Genomic DNA, 20,411 nt, shown 5'->3' with positions numbered 1-20,411 from the left:
ACAACCTTATTGATGACCTATATTCTCTTCATTGGTTTTATCGTCATCTCTATTTTTGAGATAAGTTATAAGAAACTGACCTCCTCTTATTCTCTACAGGGGGAAAGCCTACTAAGTATTGTATATCAAGAGTCATCAAGCGGAGAGCTGTGGTCCAAATCCAAATCTGCCTACTGTGGGCAGAGTACTGTACTCAGCGATGGGGAGAGTACAATGCAACAAAATAACAGACATTTCCTTCCCACAACAAGCTTAAAGTTCAGAGGGGAGACACAGACATCGGTATAAATAAATTACAGATATGGACAAAAATGCTTTGGAGCTGAAGGAGAGATGAATACAGAGAGCAAATCACAAGGCGATGCAGAAGGGTGTGGGAGAAGAGGAAAGGTGGGCTTAGTCAGGGAAGGCCTCTCGGGAGGAAATGTGCCTTCAGTATGGCTGTAAAGGGGCAGAGAGTAATTGTCTGTTTGATACGAAGGGGGAGGGCGTCCATGCCAGAGGTAGGAAGTGGGCGAGAGGTCAGCGGCGAGAAAGATGAGATTGAGGTACGGTGGGAAGGTTGGCGTTAGAGGAGAGAAGTGTGCGGGTTGGGTTGTAGTAGAGTAGCGAGGTGAGGTAGGAGGGGGCAAGGTGATGGAGGGCTTTAAAGATGTCCCGTGCAAGACCTGAGAAGGTAACGGGGACTTGCCAGGGTCTCCGTGGCCCTCTGAATACTTCAACAGAATGCTCGATGAAGTGTCTGGTGAGCCAACACGACGTGGTGATTTCAAAGCTGAAGCAGACCCTCCCTGGCTTTGGAGTCACCTAATGTTACCCTTTAATTTGTGCAACCCCTAAATAACATTAGGCCACCTCAGTTCCTCGATCTCCTGGAGCACTTCTTTAGCTATATAAATATATACAGAGTTTTCCCTATATCTGTAATTTTCAAGTCTGTTTCCCCTTCTAGACTGTAAGCTCTTTGAAGGCGTGTATAATGTCTTCTAATTCTTTTGTACTCGACCAAGAACTTAGTACAGTGATTTGGAGACAGTATACACTCAAATACTATTGACTGATTTAGAAGATGCCATCAGAGAAATGATAACTTTTAAGTTTTTCGGTATAATATTTTTCAGGCACTGTGGCCCCTGATAAGTTTTAACGACCTAATATAATGGACAAAGGTGAACCAGTGAGATCCTGTTAAAAGGTGATGATGCTTGTAACCAGGTTACTTTTCTTATAAATGTATGCCAAAAAAACAAAGTGAAAAGGCCACCATAATTAATCCAGCTCTCCAGGCACTGTTAACATTCAATACAACCTACCAAAGTAAACATCTTTTAGGCAATTGCATGTAAGTCCTTTCCAGCCACTGCACAAACAATGAAATCTATTCACCAAGAAATTTACTTAGAGAAGAAATTCAAAGCAGACAAGGCTGTTGTCCAAGAGACTGGGGAACAACAAAAACGTCCTCAGGAATTCTCTGAATGATACCTCTATTTAACGCCACAAAATTAATCTTCTAACCTAATAATGACTACGGTTAATTATTAGAAAACAAAAAAATTAATTTTAAAAACAGTTGCAAAGACTTTGCTCAGAAACGAAGATGTTATTTATCATAGCTGGCCCTTATCTTTTGCGTTTTCCTTTCGTTTTTCCCACAGCCAAGCTTGCTGCAGCAAATTCCCTCAATTTTTCAGTGTTTTACACTGAAGATTAATTTTTCACAGGTTTTCTCTGGCCAGTCTTCTGGCATAGCTTCAATCTATCAACAAAAACTTGGTCACCCCAACTTCTGCATAGCTTAAAATAACTTGTTTTGCAAAATATCTGTTCCATGGGGCACAGGACCTGTTTGAACTACTTTTTCCCCATACATTAAGTTAAAAAAAAATCAATATTGGATGATCACTCAAGTGATTTGATGTTTTCTTTAAATGAATGAATTGCTCTTCAACTATTCACTGTTCAATCATTCCATTTTGGCAAAGCAGGGTCCCATTGTTCCCTGAAAAGCAATCATTTCAAGTATTTATTGTTTAAGAAATCTTCCTTACCTGTAACTGTCATCATCAGAATCGGATATTTCACAGTTATCAGTACTTTCTTCAACTACCTCATCAGAAGTATAAAGTTCCCTCATGATTTTACTAACATCCACATGAAATACCTTCTCATAAAGCAATTCATACAGAAGAGCTGAAATTAAAAAAAAAAATGAATGTTAACTTTGCAGTCCTTCAACAAAGGTAAAAAATTAATGAGATTTAATGATCTGTTTTCTTGACTTCCCAATTAGATTCCTATATTTTAGAGATATTCTGATTAAATTAAAAGTTGGAAACCATGTTATAAAATTACAAAACCAATCATAACAATAATAATGACAATAATGATGGTTTTCATTAAGCATTTACCATGTACAAAACAGTGAATAGATAATAATAATGATGGTATTTGTTAAGTGCTTACTATGTGTCAAGCACTGTACTGAGCACTGGAATACATACAAGCTAATCATCTTCATTTTGGGAGCTTTAGAAAAACCAAATGACAGATTTTAAATATGGGAAGATTCCATTTGGATTAATTCACAAAACGTGTCTTAATTTTCTAAAGCATTCTAGCATAACTGTCTCAGCTGTCCTTAAAGCACTGTTGAAATATGGAGGGACAGGCATTAACTTCATTCTGAGATGAGGAAATGGAAGCTAAAAGAGAATAAATGACTTTTCCAAGGTCACAGAGAAAGTCAGTGATAGAGAATAGCAAAATGCTCTTCCTACCCACCACCTGGGTTCTTTATAAATAGCTTATAGCAAGGTATATAAGGGGAAACAAAAAGGTTGAAAATAACTTTAAACCCAGTCTCTTCTATTGCCTCATTCATTCAAGTACCATATATCGGTGCAATCTGGTAAAATGGGGAAGTTAATAAATAATTACTATGTTTTCAGATAAACTATAAATTTCTAAAAGAACGAAGGGTAAGTCTGAAAGATGGTTTCAACTATAGGTTTCTAACAGGACAGGGGGTGACACCCAGAGAGAGTGGATGCAATAAGATCAAAAATATCTTAAAAGATGAAAGGAACCATGAGCCTGACAATGAAGAATGGACACAAGGGTGGAAATCTATCCAGACTACGGATGGCCACTGATGAAAGAAAAAAAAAATCAACCAAAAATCCAAATATATGAAGGGCCATCAGGAGACCACAATGGACTGGCAAATGAATCAGCAAGAGGAGGGAGCTGGCAATACCCAAGGTGAACTCAGAGTGGGGTGACAATTGAGCTCTCAGAGACATTAGGCAAAGCAGCAGGTTCTAACTGAGGGTAGAGGGAGATCAGGAATAAGAACCATGAAAAGAGAGTGATCACATATTACATGGTTATGCTTTAATACGTTTATAATGGATCATCTAGTTGTTTTTGGTGTGGCCTTTACTTCAAGAAAGGGAAATTCCTGCTCAGTCTTTGGGATGGGAAAGATTTCAAGCCCAATCAATTACCAGTGAAGTTAGGACTAGAGCTGAGCTTCATGACTCCTAATTTTATACTGTTTTCCAACAAACCATGCTCCTTCTCTGAAATGGTATGCGCTTTTCTTGTGGGCAAAAAAAGAACAGCAAGGAGGAGGAGAAGAAAGATGAGGAGGAGGAGGGGAAAGAGAAAGGAGGAGGTAGAGGAGAAAGAGGAGGAGGAGAAAGAAGAGGAAGAGGAAAAGGAGAGGGAGGAGGAAGAGGAGAAAGAGGAGGAGGAGAAGAAAGAGGAGGAGGAGGAAAAGGAGAAGGAGGAAAAGGAGAAAGAGGAGGAGGAGGAGAACAAGAAGGGGGAAAAAGAAGACAAGGAGAAGAAAGGAAGAGGATTATCAGAAAAAGGAGGATGAGGAGAAAGAAATGAACCTGGTAATTTTTGTTTAATTCAAGCTCAGCCCAATGAAACTAAATTTTGCAGCAAATCACCTAAGAAAGAATATCCCTATAGGTCAGGTTCGGAAGGATTCAGTCACATTTTGGCTGACTGAAAATGGGTGTGGTCGGTGCCAGCTGAAGAAAGCTTAAGCCCCTGACAGTGGAGTGACTATTCCTATTTTATTACACGCTGGGGGAGCCTGTGGCCTAGAAGCGGACGCAAGAAGAGCCTTTTTGCCATGAGGATATAAGCTAGTAGCCAGAGCCACCACTACCCACCTGTAAAATAACAGTGAGGATATTCTTCTATGCCGCCATGACTCACTAGGAGCTTTTTCCCCCTTACTCCTCCTCCCACATGCAAATCTAACACACTACAAAACAAAGGAGACTCTACTATGAGCTAGAAAACCATGGTAATTAACAACAGTAAAACTACTGACTGTGTGCACAGTAGGTCCGAGGACCAGGCATTAGTTTCAAGCTGTGGGGGTGGGGAGAAAAAAGAGGGTGCATTAAAGGTTGTGCTGTAGGCATTAATCCTAAAACTGGCTTTACTCAGTAGCTTTAGATTCCTTCACCTAGCTTTTTCAACTAACTTTCAGGCAACAGGAAAGTGGGCTGGATTTGAAACACTTCAAAATATAGAAATTGTAAGAATGACATTTATCAAGCCCTATTTGCTAGGCACTGAAATAATAATTATGCCATTTGCTATACACTTTGCGTGTCAAGTACTGTACTAAGTGATGGGATATATACAAGACAGTCATGCCAGGGACAGTCCCTGTCCCACATGGGGCTCACAGTTTAAGGAGGAGGGAGAAAAGTATCATATCCAGGCTGAGGTAGTTAGAAGATAATCAGATCATGTCACCCAACAGGCAAGTGGGAGTAGTAGAACGGAAGTTCTCTGGTCCCCTGACTCTCAGACTCAAGATTCTTTCCAATAGGTCATGTTGCCTCTCAATTCAAACTGATTCAAAGCAACTTGAATAAACTGAAGTATCCCAACTGAAATGCACTCTGACTATATAGGACCAGGCACAAGCAATGCACCTGGTAAGAGAAAGCAAACAACGTGAATGCAAGACAAGGAAAGACCTACTATGCACAACTAAAGCATAAAGACATGAAACACACTGTCGATCAGAAGCTGAACAGGATTCAGCAACACAAAGCAGATTTTTTTAAAAAAGGACAACATGGAATCAACAGGAATGTGACATGTTCTCTGCATCACAGCAGTCTTATTGTTATTAGAGCACAATGTCCAGGTTTGTTCACTATATTTTAGTAGGGAAAAATAGAAAAGCTGGAGAAAGTCCAAAGGAAAGCAAAAGAAATGATTAAAGGATGGAAAATAGGTTGCTATGAGAAAAGGTTAAAAGAATGGGGCTGTTGAACTTAGGGAAGAAAATGCTATGTGGTGATAAACATTCTTTTTCAAATATGGGAAGTGGTTTTATGGAAAGGCAATGCTGGCTAATTGTTCTCCAAGTCCACTGAAAGCCAAATAGAAGAAAAGGTTCCAACAAGAATGATTTGGTTTGTTCACAAGGACAATAAAACATGGGAACAGGCTACCAACAGATGTTGGAATTTATGCTTCTGGAAATCTTTAAGGAAAAGAGTAAATACGCATTTTATTTTGGATGATTTAGCTATTTACCTTTCTATGGGGGGACAGGGAAAGATGAAAAAAAAGACCTACCTTTCTCTGAGTTAGAATAGCCAGACCCAGTTCAGCCAAGGTTGAGGAAGGGGTAACATTATGAGGCCCAGAAATCTCTGCTTTCCCCACCACTACAGTTGAAAAAACTCTGACATATCATTTTATAACATTATTCTATATTGCATAGCAGTACTTACATTGGCAAAGAGCAGAACTGTCTTTATACTTTATGGGATAAACTATATCATAATGATTTCCATTTGAAAAGCACAGAAATACCTGAAAGAAAAAAGATATATTCCTTGGTACACACCTCAGGATTTGTGATTTCAATTTAGGGGAAGGGCTGTTCAATCATTTCAAACCTTTATAATAAACTTAAACTTTAGTAGATAAATTTCTAATTATAAAAGACATTATAGGATGACGTCTCCATTAAATCAAATATAGTCCCAAGGAACACAATATGTCCTGGGAAATTATCTGCACTTCATTACCGCTGCCACATTAACTTAGGTGACCATCTACAAGTGACTTAACATCCATAAGGCTTAGCTTCAATAAAACGGGGATCATATTTGACGATAATGGTTAGAGGTATTCAAATTTTAAATGAAAGTTAATTCAGTAACATAATTTATGAGGAATGATATACTCTGAATTTTATAAATATATTGTAATAGGGAAACTGAAAGATCAGCATAATTATAGCATTCAGGGCACTTCTGGAAATACACTCAGAATTATACTGCAAGTCAAAAAGTGACCTCATTTCAATACTTTATAAAAACCCCACCAAAAGACAATTTCCTCCATTCTGACATCTCTAAAATTTTATCCCATTCCAAAGCAAAGGCAGTTCTTTCCTTTATAGTTCTTATCTTTGTCAAAATGTATAAAGATATTGAGAAATATGTTTTACCTTTTCTGGAAAGCTATTTTCAGTTACATGGGAAGGAGAAACATTTGGTTTCTGATATATTATAAAATCTCTCCTAAAATTTAAAAAATGATAAAATTCATTAATGCTTTCTTATGGAAAATACACAAAGGAATTAGGTTTACAACTTCAAAACTAAAATCAGTAATTTACATGTGAAAAAATTATCTGGGAAAAATAACAAATCAAAAAGATAAAAACCTCATAGAAAGCTGAAAATACCCCACAGTTTCTGCAGATCACACTCTCAAAGCAACCTTGCCCGTAATTTCTAAGATTAACTGACCTAATTGATTTGTATGTACCCCAGCACTTACTACAGTGCTTGACACACAGTAAGCACTTAAATACTATAAAAACAAAACAAAGAGACTTATAACAGTCTACCTTCTGAAGTACAAGATTTAACAGAAATTGATTATTTCTTGTCTAGTGCAAATTATTTCAGGTTCAGATTGGCTATTTGCAAAAAAGTTGGAATGGTACAAGATTAAACATAAAGGTAAAACTTCACTGATAACATTGTATGTCTGGAACTCGAAAAATTATCAAAAATTAAGAGTTGATGTAGCTAGGAACCTGCTCTTTTAGACCACATTCAAACTCTTGCACGTGGTTCCAGAAGCAAAATGAAATTAACTTCACTAACAGTGCTATTTTAATTGCATTTTTCACTAAAATAATGGTATTTGTTTAGTGCTTACTATATGCCAAGTGCTATAGTAAACACTGTGGTACAGGAAAGATAATCAGGTCCTTCATGGAGCTCGCAGTTTAAGTAGGAGGGAGAACAGGGATTGAATCCCCATTTTGCAGATGAGAGAACTGAGCCACAGAGAAGTTAAGTGATTTGTCCAAGCTCACAAATCAGACAAGTTGGTAGAGCCAGAATTAGAACTCGGGTTCTCTGACTCCCAGGCCCGTGCTCTTTCCACTAGGCCACAATGCTGCTCAAGAAGGGCATCTTTAGGTATGTTACCCTCCTGCAGGCAATGAACAGTTTATTATGCAGTCTAAAATATTTTGCAACCTATCAGAATTCCTCTGGCCACATGATATGTATATTAATCCAAAGCTAAGGTGCTAATTACAGTGAATAATAGATGAATAAAAGTACTCAACAATGGTTCTGGTTTTGGATGGATTTTCTATATATTTCATGCTGATTGAGTCACATCTAGTTTAACCATAGACAGGTTAAACAATGGGTCCTGCAAAATATAGGTATTGTCCTAACTGTGGTTATTAGTGGGAATTTAAAAATGAGCCATAAATTTTTCCAACCTAACCTTCAACATGAAAGGTGCTTTATTTATGCAACTATAATACATTTTAAGCATCAAATTACATAATTCTCTAAAATAACCTTACAGATTAAGCATTTTGATTAATGTTAAACTGTTAAAATGTTATACTGGAATTATTATTTCTTACTTGTACATAAGAGAAAGGGCACTTATCTCCACTTCTCCAACCCATTCCTGTATTAGGAGGGGAAAAAAGAAAAAATTGTACTTATTATCTCTTCTAGCTTTTTATAATGTCTTCGGATAAAACAGAATTCATTGCCTTGTAAAACAGCCATCATGTACCCGAGGGTTCTGTTCCCAAAAGCTTTCCACTCTCAAAACCCCACACATACAGCTATTTAAGATAACAATTTTAGATCAGGCTGTAAACTCATTATGGGCAGTGAACATGTCTGCCAACTCTGCTGCGGTATACTCTCCCAAGCGCTTCGAACAGTGCTTTGCACACAGTAAGCACTCAATAAATGCCACTGAATGTCGGATTGATTGATAATGCCTCTTACTTGGTCTCCACTGAAGGAGAAGCCCTGATGAAGCAACTGGAAGGGAAATGAGAGAATGGGGCAGGAGATGGGTAGGACAAGGCAGGCTATCCCTGGAAGCCATTTCCACACATAAAGTAAAATTCAGAAACTCTGAAGCAAGAATAGGCTGATTTATTGATAATGGTCCCCTCATCCTATAAAGGTTTATCCCTATGTCTTCGGTATATGTAGCATGGTTCAGCTACAGTTTTGGTTGCAATGAAATATAAGAATCTTTAAGACCTCTAAGTGCCAGGACCCCAAACAAACCATTCCTTCCAAGAAAACTGAAAGAACTGTCTTCTGGCATTTATTTCTATGATGGGAATGCATAGGCTATATGGTAAAAATGCTACCTTTTAAAAAACTTACAGTCTTGTGAATTAGCTGAATTATTGATAGCAGTAATTCTATTGCTCTGGGACCTATTCCTCTGAGGCCCATTCCTTTTAGCCCCAAATAGGCTAAAGCAGCAGTTGTTTGGCAGACCAATAAAACTTGGCACATAAATGGCCTCGCAAAAGCCCTTCTGAGTTTGTTGGGTTTTTTTTTTTCCAAGAAATTTTCTACCTAGTGGGGCAACTCCCAACCAAAAATAACAAACGATTGTGTCTTTCCACAATCAATCAAGAAAAGGGTGAACCAACATTGTTCAGGTCAGCATTCCCCTCCATAGAAGGCCCATAGCTAAGAAGTACATAGGAAACCTCAGCCCAGCAAAGGCCAAAATGCTCAGGTTTGGCCCTAGCTGAGCCCTGGAAAATTATCATTATTATTACTATTATTATATTGTTAGTTAAGCACTTATTATCTGTCCGGCACTTTTCTCAGCCACTGGGGTCATTACCAGTTAATCGGGTCGGACACAGTCCCTGTCTCACACGGGGCTCACAGTCTAAGTAGGAGGGAGAACAGGTGTTGAATCCCCATTTTACAGTTAAGGAAAAGAGAAGTGAAGTGCCTTGCCCACGGTAGCATAGCAAACATGTGGCAGAGAGGGTATTTGAACTCAGACTTCCTCTGACTTCCCAACCTCAGTATCTTTCCACTAGGCCACACTGCTCCCCAGGTCTATAGAGGCCTATATCAAGATTGGGAGGCCCAGCCTCACTTTCAAATGTCGCCGAATTGTACATTCCAAGCGCTTAGTACAGTGCTCTGCACATAGTAAGCTCTCAATAAATACTATTGAATGAATGAATGAATGAGTGAAATGGAGGCACAATGCAGTATCCCTTTGGGCTCCTGGAATTTCCAGTCTTACTGTGCATGTATTTCCATTACTCCAGGGGCCACATCAGGAGGAAGCCCAAAGAACACCACTACCTACCTACCTGAACCTAGCCACTCAATTACACCACCACAGGCAACTCAAATAGGGTACTGCTGTTCCAGTGATTACAAATAACTTACTCCTCAAATCACTGCAGCTCAGATTAACGGCCACCAGAATGCCAGAAGAAAAAGTATCAGTACTCATTTCTTGAGTCCTTACCAATTAGGATTATTTCTTAAACTTCAAGTTCTGCAGTACTATCCCACTTCCCTTTTGGGATGAGGTATGGAAAAAAACAGATCATCTTCACTTGTTTTGAAAAAGTTCTTTTACAAAGTTATTCTTTCCTCATGTTATCTGGTTTATAACAATTTCTTCATGAACCTTAAGGAGAAATTTAACTGATACCCCTGGCTAAGAACAAGCATTAGTGAGCAAAGTGCATGCCGAAATTCCCGAAATATTTTTTAGTCTCCTATTTTAGATAGGGGAGAAAGGAGACTTCGCACCCTCACGATTAGTGTTGTTTCTTTCACGTTTTCCTTAGCCTACTGCAGAGAGCATTTGCCTGGGAATAAGAGGACTGGAATTCTGATCCCTGTTCTGCCTGATTCTGGTTTCCCCCATCTGCAGAATAATCCCATCTTCTCCACTCAGAGATGTCAGAATGAATATTAATTCATTTGAAAGCATTCTAAAATTTAAGAAAAAAATTTTACAGCTTCACACTTGCAAACTCTAATTTCATTTTTATTCTTGAAGTCCTCCAGATCCCAATCTCATGATTTCAGGTCCCACCCTATGTCGAATTAGATTACACTTTGATACACTTCCTTTTAATAGTATCTATTAAACGCTTACTATGTGTCAAGCACTGTTCCAACCGCTGGAACATTGCTCTAAGCACTCTCCAAGCATATCACGAAATTCTAGCAAGGCAACAACACAATCCTTTTGCATACACAGTGTCACGATAACAATGTCTAAGTTAATTTTCTTTCTTAATTCAGAATTGCTGGCTGCATTTTTCTTTAACCACCATTCATGCAGCACAGTTTCACATGTATAATATGTATTTGCCACAGGAAACAGGTTTTTCTAAGAATGGCAAGTAAGTGGGGCATGGAGGGGGCAAGAAAGCCATTTTTTTTTCCAATAGGCTGATAATCTGAAGCTGCTATGACCCTGTAGACTCCTGAATGATCCACACCCAAGAAATGGTTCTCTCAGGACCTGCAAATTTAGATTTTGCACAGCAAAGTGAGGTCCCCCACCGGCCCAAGCCCAAGAGATGGAAAAGCACTAAATACCCGATTATGTCTTTTTTTTTTTTTAGTTTCACCTCCAGAGATAAAGCTAGAACAAAAAATAAATTTAAGTGATTTATCTCTCCAGCTGCTGCTGGGGCCTGGAATTCTCAGCAGCCAAAGCCCTGGAGCAGAATTTAAAGGGATCATGAACTTTTTACAGATAATTCCTGTTGCTCACTGGCAAAGCATCTTAAATTTTGTGGGTTGGGCTATTTTCAGGTCAGGTTGAGCCTATAAAATCTGGCTCTGGCAAGACTACACATTACTTTGCAAAAACTGCAAGGTGGAGCTGGCTCTTGATACTCCATTTCCTGAGCTCACAATTGGGATCAGGGCTAAGGCAATGTTAGGAAAGGTTGGGGTGACCCTTATTAGTAGCCCAACTTTTTTTTTCTATTCCTCCAGCACCAGGCAAAAGGGAAATGGGAAACAGAAAAGAGAAGGGCTGAAGTTTGGAAAGTGAGAGGATCAGGAAAGCTGGGAAATACAATGGTACTAGGCTAGGGAAGATAGGGAGAACACAGGAGTGGAGCCAGAGGGAAATAAGAATGGAGAGGAACATCATTGGGAAGCAGGCAGGTATTCAGAGAAACCATGGCCGGTAATTTAGCCTAATGGCAGCTAACTCAAATTTTTTGCCAAAAATATAAAATTGAATATATAATCTCATCAAAATGTGTGACTTAAAAAGTTCAAAAAACATTTAATAAGCTACAGTCCAATCCAATTAGAACTGGTCATTTCTATATCGTTAAACTAAAAAACATCTACCTGTGGATTTTTCAGACGTTTTAAATACTCTTCAAATGGCCCCTCCACAAACTGAAAGAAAAAAAAATGTTAGGGAGATCATCCAATACCTATGTTAAAAAGAATTTAATTACACCAAAAGTATCTTTGGGTTACTATAATTGACCATTATTTTATGACAAAATTCATTCACACAAGACAATTTTCTAACTTTTCACTTCTTACTCTAAATATTATTCATGAGGCAATAACATTCATTACCGTAGCTTGATTCCTTCATATTACAGGAAGGAAATGAACAACAATGTAACATTTTAAAATAGTATTTATCAAAGTTTAGCTAAAACTGCAGATTTATTTACAGCAGTGCATGAGGTTTATAGAAAAAAATTATACCTCTACAATTGTGATTCTGTTAAAAAAATCACCTACAATGGTTCATTTATTCAGAATGTGGCTTTTCATTCCAATGAACCTAAAACACTTGTGTACCTCTTGAACTATTTCGCTATTTCCAAACTGTCAAATTACCACACGCATTTATAAAAAGGAATTAAATATCCAAATGTCATCATTGTTATTCTGAATTAAATCAAAATAATTCTTCTTACACATTTACTATGTACCAAGCGTTCTACTTAGGGCTGGAGTAGATACAACATAATTGGATTGGACACAATCCCTCTCACACAGGCTCGCAGTATAAATTAACATATTTTAGTTGATATTTCCCTATAATTTTTGATACAATACATCATCAACAGAATGTGAGCCCCATGAGCAAAAGGTACCATGTCTAAATCTTCCCTGGGTATTTTCTCCCAGCACTTAGTACGATGCTTTGCACATGGCAAGCACTTAATAAATACCATTACTACTACATAAAAGTTTTAGAACAAATTGTCACAACACGTACAGATAAGGAAGTTGGCATTCATCATGTTAAGGAAACAAACAAATAATTACATTTTCCTCCACTTAGAAGCTGACAACAGGAGAGATATAGCAATAGAAAGTTATACCACAATTAATTCTGCTGTATAGCCTTTAACTGCTACTTCTACGCAGACAACTCTCAAATCCACCTCTCCGGCTCGACTACTCTCCTTTTCTGCAATCTCAGTTTCTCCTTCCTTCAGGACATCTCTATTTGGATGTCCGAGCAACACCTCAAACTTACAAGACCAAACTGAACTGCTCTTCTCCTCAACTAAACCCGCTCTTTCCCATGACTATCCCATCACTGTAGACAGCACAACCATCCTTCCCATCTCACAAGCCTGTAGCCTTTGTACTATTCTTATTTCTTTCTTTCAACTGCAAATTTGTCACCAAATCCTGTCTATCTTCACAAACTCTAGGATCTGCCCCTTCCCTTCCTCTCCATCCATACTATTATGATGCTGGCCCAAGCACTTATCGGGTTCCATCTCAACAGCATTAGCCGTCTCACTGACCTCTCCCCTCTCCAGTCCATCCTTCACATTATTGCCTGTATCCTTTTTCTCAAAGATCATTCTGCGCATATCTCCTCACTCCTCAAAAACCTCCAACGGTTGCCCATCCATCTCCGCATCGGACTTCTGACCTTCTGCTTTACTCAATCCCCAATCTCCCTCGTATACATGGGGAGCCGACATTAAAATAAATTACGGAGAGGGGAAGCAGTGTGGCCCGGTGGCTGGCACACGGACCCGGGAGACAGAAGGACCTGGGTTCTGATCCCGGCTCCTCCACGTGTCTGCTGTGTGAACTTGGGCAAGTCACTTCACTTCTCTGTGCCTCAGTTACCTCATCTGTAAAATGGGGATTGAGACTGTCAGCCCCAAGGGGGACATGGTCTGTGTCCAATCTGATTAGCTTGTATCTATCCCTGCACTTAGTACAGTGCCTGGCACACAGTAAGCACTTACAAATGCCATAAGGGAGGCAGAGGGGTGCAGAGGGGAGGAGAAATATGCCGATATTTACTTAAGTGCTGCAGAGCTGGGGGTACTTGAGGTACTCGGCCAAATGCTTAATCAATGCAGAGGGGAGGGTGGACTGGAGATATGAGGACTGAGGGAAAGACTTACAGAGGAGATGTGATTTTTAGGAGGGTTTTGAATGTGGTGGGTGGTGGACTGTCAGATGTGAGAGGGAATTACAGGTCAGAAGGAGGACGTGAGCAAGGGGACAGTGACAGGACAGGTGAGATCAAGGTACAAAGACGAGGTTGGCATCAGAGGAGCAAAGTGTGCTGGCTGGGCTGAAGTAGGAGATCTGGGAGGTGAGGTAGGAGAAGGAGAGTTGACTGGGTGCCTTAAAGCCAATGATAAGGAGTATCTGTTTGCCGTGGCCTTCACAAATGCTTAGTACAATGCTCTGCACGTAGTAAGCACTCAACAGGTACCACTGATTGACTGACTGATGTGGATGGGCAACCACTGGAGGTTTTTCAGGAGAGGGGAAAAATGAAAAATGATAGAGAGCAGAGTGAAGTGTGCACTGGGGAGGGGAGAGACAGGAAGCAGGGAAGTCAATGAGGAGTCCCATGTAGTAGTGAAGTAGGCATATGATAAGTGCTTGGACCAACATGGTAACACCTTAGATGGAGAGGAAAAGGCAGACTCTAGAGGTGTGAAGGTAGAACCGAAAGGATTTAGTGACAGACTGAATAAATAGGCTGAATGAGAGAAATAAAGGGTAGGGGCTTGTGAGCCAGGGAGGATGGTGGTGGTGTCTACAGGAATAGGAAAGTCAGAGAGAGGACCGGAACAACAACTCCCCATTCCTATCCGACAGACCACCATTTGCCCCACCTGCATGAGCCTGGGAGTCGGAAGGTCATGGGTTCTAATCCTAGCTCTTCCACTTGTCTACTGTGTGACCTTGAGCAAATCACTTTACTGCTCTGTCCCTCGGTTACCTCATCTGTAAATGGGGATTGAAAATGTGAGTCCTATGTGGGACAGGTACTGCGTCCAACCTGATTTGCTTGTATCCACTCCAGTGCTTAATTCAGTGCCTGACACATAATAAGCACTTAAAGACCATCACCACTAAAATCATATCTCCTCCAGGAAGCCTTCCCTGACTAACCTCTCTTTTCACCTTATTTTTCCTCTCTTCTGTGACACCTATACACTTAATAATAATAACAATAATAGTGGTATTTGTTAAGTACTATGTGCCAGGCACTGTATTATGGCACATAGTAAGCACTTAACAAATGCCATAATTATTATTAATAAGCCCTGGAGTGGATATACGCAAACCGGGTTGGACACAGTAAGAGAAGCAGTGTGGCTCAGTGGAAAGAGCACGGGCTTTGGAGTCAGAGGTCATGAGTTCGAATCCCGGCTCGGCCACTTGCCAGCTGTGTGACTGTGGGCGAGTCACTTCACTTCTCGGTGCCTCAGTTACCTCATCTGTAAAATGGGGATGAAGACTGTGAGCCCCACGTGGGACAACCTGATTCCCCTGTGTCTACCCCAGCGCTTAGAACAGTGCTCGGCACATAGTAAGCGCTTAACAAATACCGACATTATTATTATCTCACATGGGGCTCACAGTCTCGATTCCTATTTTACAGATGAGGTAACTGAAGCCCAGAGAAGTTAAGTGACTTGCCCAAGGTCACACAACAGAGCCAGGATTAGAACCCATGACCTTCTGACTCCCAGGTCCCTGCTCTATCCACTACCTCATGCTGAGCCTGTACCCCCAAGCACTTTGATATTCACACCACCACCACAACACTTAGGTACCCATCTGTTATTCTACTTCTATTTTATTTCAACGTCTGTCTCCCCTACTAGATGTAAGTTACTTGAGAGCAGGGATCAGGCTTACCAACTCTACTGTGTTCTCCCAACCACTTGGTACAATCCTCTGCACACAGTAAATGCTTAATACTACTGATTTATCATGCAATAGGTATTGATGGCTTTAGGTCCAGCATATGCATTTAGGCAAAAAATGACAGAGGTCAAAAGTCAGCCTGAATATTCCCCCCAAAGGATCTAAAAAATAACAACAACCATGGGCTCCAAAAACTTCCTAAAGCTCAAAGACGGCAGAACTTGTTTTTTAGGATCATTTTCAACACCTTTTATTCTTAAGATTCCTCTGCAAATATGACTGGGATTTCAGAATTGAACCAAGGCCAGGAAAATCTTTACATTGACATAAAACAATTACCGCTTCAAATTTTTCTCTGTTCTTCTGAAGATAGTCTATACAAGCCATCCTGACTTCGATATGACGGGATTGAGAGTGCAATACCTAAAAGAAAGAGTTAAAAAGCAAGTCAACATATTTTCGACAGATAAAACATAAGTGAGTTTCAGCACTTCTTTTCCCCACATCCAAAGCCAACTCTAGCCTGCGAACTCCTGGAATCATCACCTTCTCCTGCTATCTTCCGAATCCTTCAAACTTCACCTTCTCCTGTAACTTGCTAACTATAACTCAACCTCTTTATTATCTAGCTCAAGCCTCCTGGTATTTTATTACCTCTGAGGATAACATTTTTTAATTTATGTTTTCCATATAAAGCTTAAACAAAGTAACTCTGAAATCTTTACAATAATTAATAGTTATAACATCAATTCTGGTTTTAAACAAATCTAAGTTTAAGGAATGTTTGTGGATGTGTGTTCCTCAGTTTCATTGGAATTTAAAGGGTTCCCTGAAATTCACTATAAATGTTTATTGAGACAATATTTATTTTCCACTCTAGCCTAAATTGTGATATTCTCTCCTACCACTGCTTGTTTTTGTCCTTGTTTCCTATACCCACTTATTTTCTCTCTCCATTCCTTATGTTTTTGAAGAAATTACTTCATCCAAACTTCTCCACCAAGAAAAACAGGTCAGAGTTCATTAGGTCAATGCTACAGCCCTAAATAACCCAAGAGTCTGGAGCTCATCCAGTGTCAATTGTACGAGGGCCACACCTGAGTCAACACCTGGCTGTACAGGGCCTAATCCTCACTCTCCGAGAAAAGCATTACTGGGATGTCGGTGCCCGGTGTGGGGTGTTGACAGGATTTCTCTTTTGGGCTGATGGACATTTTTAAAACAAGTCTCACTTTTCAGAGCATATCAGAGGCAAGAACTTATCAGAAGCAGAAATCTCCCTGGCCTGAGGATGTCACGCAGGAGACGGCCAACCTTTTTTTTTTTTTGACCCTGCCTAAAAATCCGCTGCTCAGTTTGAGCCAGGACAGGACTCAAACACAGACTTCCTCCCAGCAACTTGAAAACTTTCCAGAATTCACTCTCACCTCACCCGCCATCAACACTTTCACAATCACAATCACGATCAGCTGACATCCTTCCTTCTGCCTAGAAACCTCTCCTCCTAAATATCCAACAGACCACCACTCGCCCCATTTTCAAAGCCCTACTGAAATCCTATCTCCTCCAGAAAGCCTTTTCTGACTAACCTCTCATCCCCTCCACCCTCTTTTTCCTCCCTACTGCCTCACCTACACACTTAGTCCCACACCCACAGTATTTATGAACATACCCTTATCCTGGGTTGCTTCTCTTACCTGTAGTTTATTTTGTTTCGTACAGTGTAAGCACCTTCAGGACAGGGATCATGCCTACCGACTCTACTGTACTCCCCCCAAGTGCTCAGTACACTGCTCTGCACAAAGTAATCACTCGATAAATATCACTGAGGGATTAATCATATTTTCCACCTCACCAAAGTACCGAATTCAGTTCTCCTTGCCCAACCCCTACAGTAACGTCACACATCAACACACAGTAACACAACAGAGTACGGTTTCATGCAACATATATTCCTCATCCTGGAGATTATCATGCTGGAAGCACCACGTGATCCACCCATTAAGGAAACAGTGTACAGGAGCTAAGTAATCCTACTCTTTCTCTACTATTCTGGATACTATTAAAGTCCTCAGGGAGGAATTTCCCCTTACAATTTTAAGACATTTCAAGGCATCCATCCCCTTAATCCTCAGTTTGCAAGCTTAGAAGGCATTCAAGAAAAAACTATCCCCCGCCGCAAAGCATGACCAAATGTCAAACTGGAATTCTGTCCAGTTCCGCTGGTCCCGAATCAGCTGCCCAGCAACTCCAGTTATCCTTGAATCCTGTGGCATCTTGGAAGTATCCCAAGATCATCACAAGGGGTTGGGATGGATTTGGGACAAGCTTCAAATCACAAGATTCCCTGGAGTTCCTGGGCCAGGCAGAGTTTGGCTCTTTGAGAATCTCTTTGAAGGAAATGCAGCAGTTCTGGTAGGCTTTTGGCAGGGAGGGAGAAAGTGGGTCCCAAACCAAGAGGGTTTATAGCCAGAGCTGATCCACTAAAATCACTTAAGTCTCTGGTAGTCCCGCGGTACCAAACTTGCTGGTGCCAAACATTTACACTTCGGAACGTAAATACTCTTTCAAGAGGAGAGGTATTTACACCTAAAGTTAGTCACGGTAAAATGCCAGTTAGTCTCGCAACTCTCTAAGCTTGTGGGCTACTCATTCTGCATATGAAATATTAACTTCTATTAGCATCTCACAGAAAGGAAATCCTTTTTTTAAGTGCCTACAATGAGCCAGGCACTCTGCTAAGCACTACATAGGGCTCACGGTCTTTATCTCCATTTTACAGGTGAGGTAACTAAGATATTGTCAGCCAAGTTAAGTAACTTGCCCATGGTCACACAGCAAACAAGTGGCAAAGCCAAGATTAAAACCCAGGCCCTCGCTTTATTCATTAGGTAACGCAGGGTCTCTAATCTTAAATCTTAAAGCTCAATTAAGGTCTCTTCCAAAAGGTTTCCTTATTTTCACCTCTTGGATATCAATTGTTTGTTGTTTTGGGGGCTGGTTGAATGAGCAAGTAACAGAGTTTAAACATCAGAGGGTTCACACTCCTTACCATTATTATCACTACCTAATTCTTAAAAACAATTATTTAGAAGAGCACCTTGCTATTTTGAACAAAAGTGAATGTGAAAAAACAGCAGTTAAATTTTAGTGTCCTTCTCTAATCCCTAGAGTTGGGAATCCCTACGTGACAATCACAATCAGGTTTCGTGCCAAAAGATGTTACTGGACTCCATGGGAACAGGAGAAAGCTAGCCCTCTCTTCTGAATCACCATATGGCAAATTCTGCTAGCATGTTTCCTTTAACCTCAAGGGAAAATGACACACACACACACACAAAAAAATCCAAAAGATAAGCCAAAGGCAGCACTAGTGGCATTTTGGAGTGTGCCATCTGCTCATGAATGATCAGTGGCATTTTTCCTATGCCACTTTCGATCAGCAGGAAAGAAGTCTCAATAGCAGAGCACCAATCTTACTTGTTCTCTTTAGTCACCTGCCACCAGACTACATTCCCATCAGAGCAGCATGAAACAAAGCAGATCAATATTTTTCCAAGTCCTTGTACGACTAATGTACCCGCTATAAATTTTCCTTAAATAGTCATAGTAGTAAATGATCCTTCCTATCTAGGCATAGGAAACCTTGGGGAACTATTTTCATGCATTTCTTTGGATACTATTTTCCATAAACTTTGTCCTATAACGAGAGCCAATGGAAACTCGCCTTGTAAAATCCTCAGTGAGACCTCTGAATTATCAGTTTCATTTATCTCAGATAATAGAATAATCAGTACTACTTATTGAATGCCCACTGTGTGCAGGGCACTCCTGAGAAACTGGGAGACTGAGTTAGAAGACAAGAGCCCTCCTGTCCTCAAGTAGTTCACACCCTACCGACTCCACTTAGCATCCTGAAATTTAGAACTAGCCGCTATATTTTGCGTTTCTCAATACGGCACAACTGAGCACACCCCCATCAACAGAATCATAAACTTACTATTTAGGCATCTTGTATTTTGCTTCCAATGTTGACGTCTCAAGATATCCAAGAGGAATAAGTGAAATGGCTCTTAAGAACATCTGACATACTATGAGTGGTTTTAGTACGTTAGTCGTTATTAACTCATCCTCACATCTGCCTAATATAAACTAGAGGGGAGTGCCATGATTTGAACTGGTGCCTGAGAAAAATAACATTAAATAATAAACAGCATTGTTTCCAATGCCATTATCTTGTATCTACCCCAGCACCTAATACAGTGCCTAGCACAGAGTAAGCACTTAGCGTTAATGCAGCCAATCAACAACACTAACTAGTGACTTTGTGTACAACACCGGCTAAATTGGGGGAATAACAAAGGAAGACTTGGTGCTTAATCTCCAGGAGCTAGCTTTTATTGGGAGAAGAAATGACCATAACAAGAACACAGACAGTTCATTTACAAAATAACTCAGACACAACAGAGACAAAAAATTCCCATTTATGCAGATATGTATATGTATATATGCTAACCGGCATACACACACACACATATATACACACATATATGCTAACTGGCATCAGAAAAGTAGTTCATTTTGTGCCAATTACACACACAAATAGGCATCTCAAACTAAAATTTTCAGTCTCAGTCCTCTGGACTGTAAACTGTTTATGTGTCTGCTACTTCTGTTGTACTCTTCCAAGCTCTTACTACAGTGCTCTGCACACAGTAAGCACACAATTCATAAAACTGACTGATAAAACTGCTGACCATAGGCTTCGATGCTCTCCACCAACTGGCTACCACAGGGTATAGACCTACCTGCTTTCTTCATCTCTTGGCACCTGTTCTTCACTTGGCTGATGCAAAAACCCTCTCATAAACC

The 20,411-nt window shown here is 40.1% G+C and overlaps 1 protein-coding gene across 1 annotated transcript in view; it reads right to left on the bottom strand.

The window, feature by feature from the left end:
- Positions 1–20,411, bottom strand: part of OTUD4 (OTU deubiquitinase 4) — a 49,944-nt gene that overhangs the window by 22,782 nt on the left and 6,751 nt on the right. Inside the window, exons 2-7 of the mRNA XM_029076658.2 lie at positions 15,879–15,962; positions 11,718–11,768; positions 7,961–8,007; positions 6,509–6,581; positions 5,784–5,865; positions 2,052–2,193 (exon numbers count right to left, since the gene is read on the bottom strand). Coding sequence (XP_028932491.1) covers positions 2,052–2,193; positions 5,784–5,865; positions 6,509–6,581; positions 7,961–8,007; positions 11,718–11,768; positions 15,879–15,962 — 479 coding nt within the window. The remainder of the gene's footprint in view (positions 1–2,051; positions 2,194–5,783; positions 5,866–6,508; positions 6,582–7,960; positions 8,008–11,717; positions 11,769–15,878; positions 15,963–20,411) is intronic.

Source organism: Ornithorhynchus anatinus, chromosome 12 (genome assembly GCF_004115215.2).
Source record: "Ornithorhynchus anatinus isolate Pmale09 chromosome 12, mOrnAna1.pri.v4, whole genome shotgun sequence".
Lineage (NCBI taxonomy): Eukaryota > Metazoa > Chordata > Mammalia > Monotremata > Ornithorhynchidae > Ornithorhynchus > Ornithorhynchus anatinus.
The sequence above is the reverse complement of the archived record's forward strand: the minus strand, read 5'-3'. Positions and strand labels throughout refer to the sequence as shown.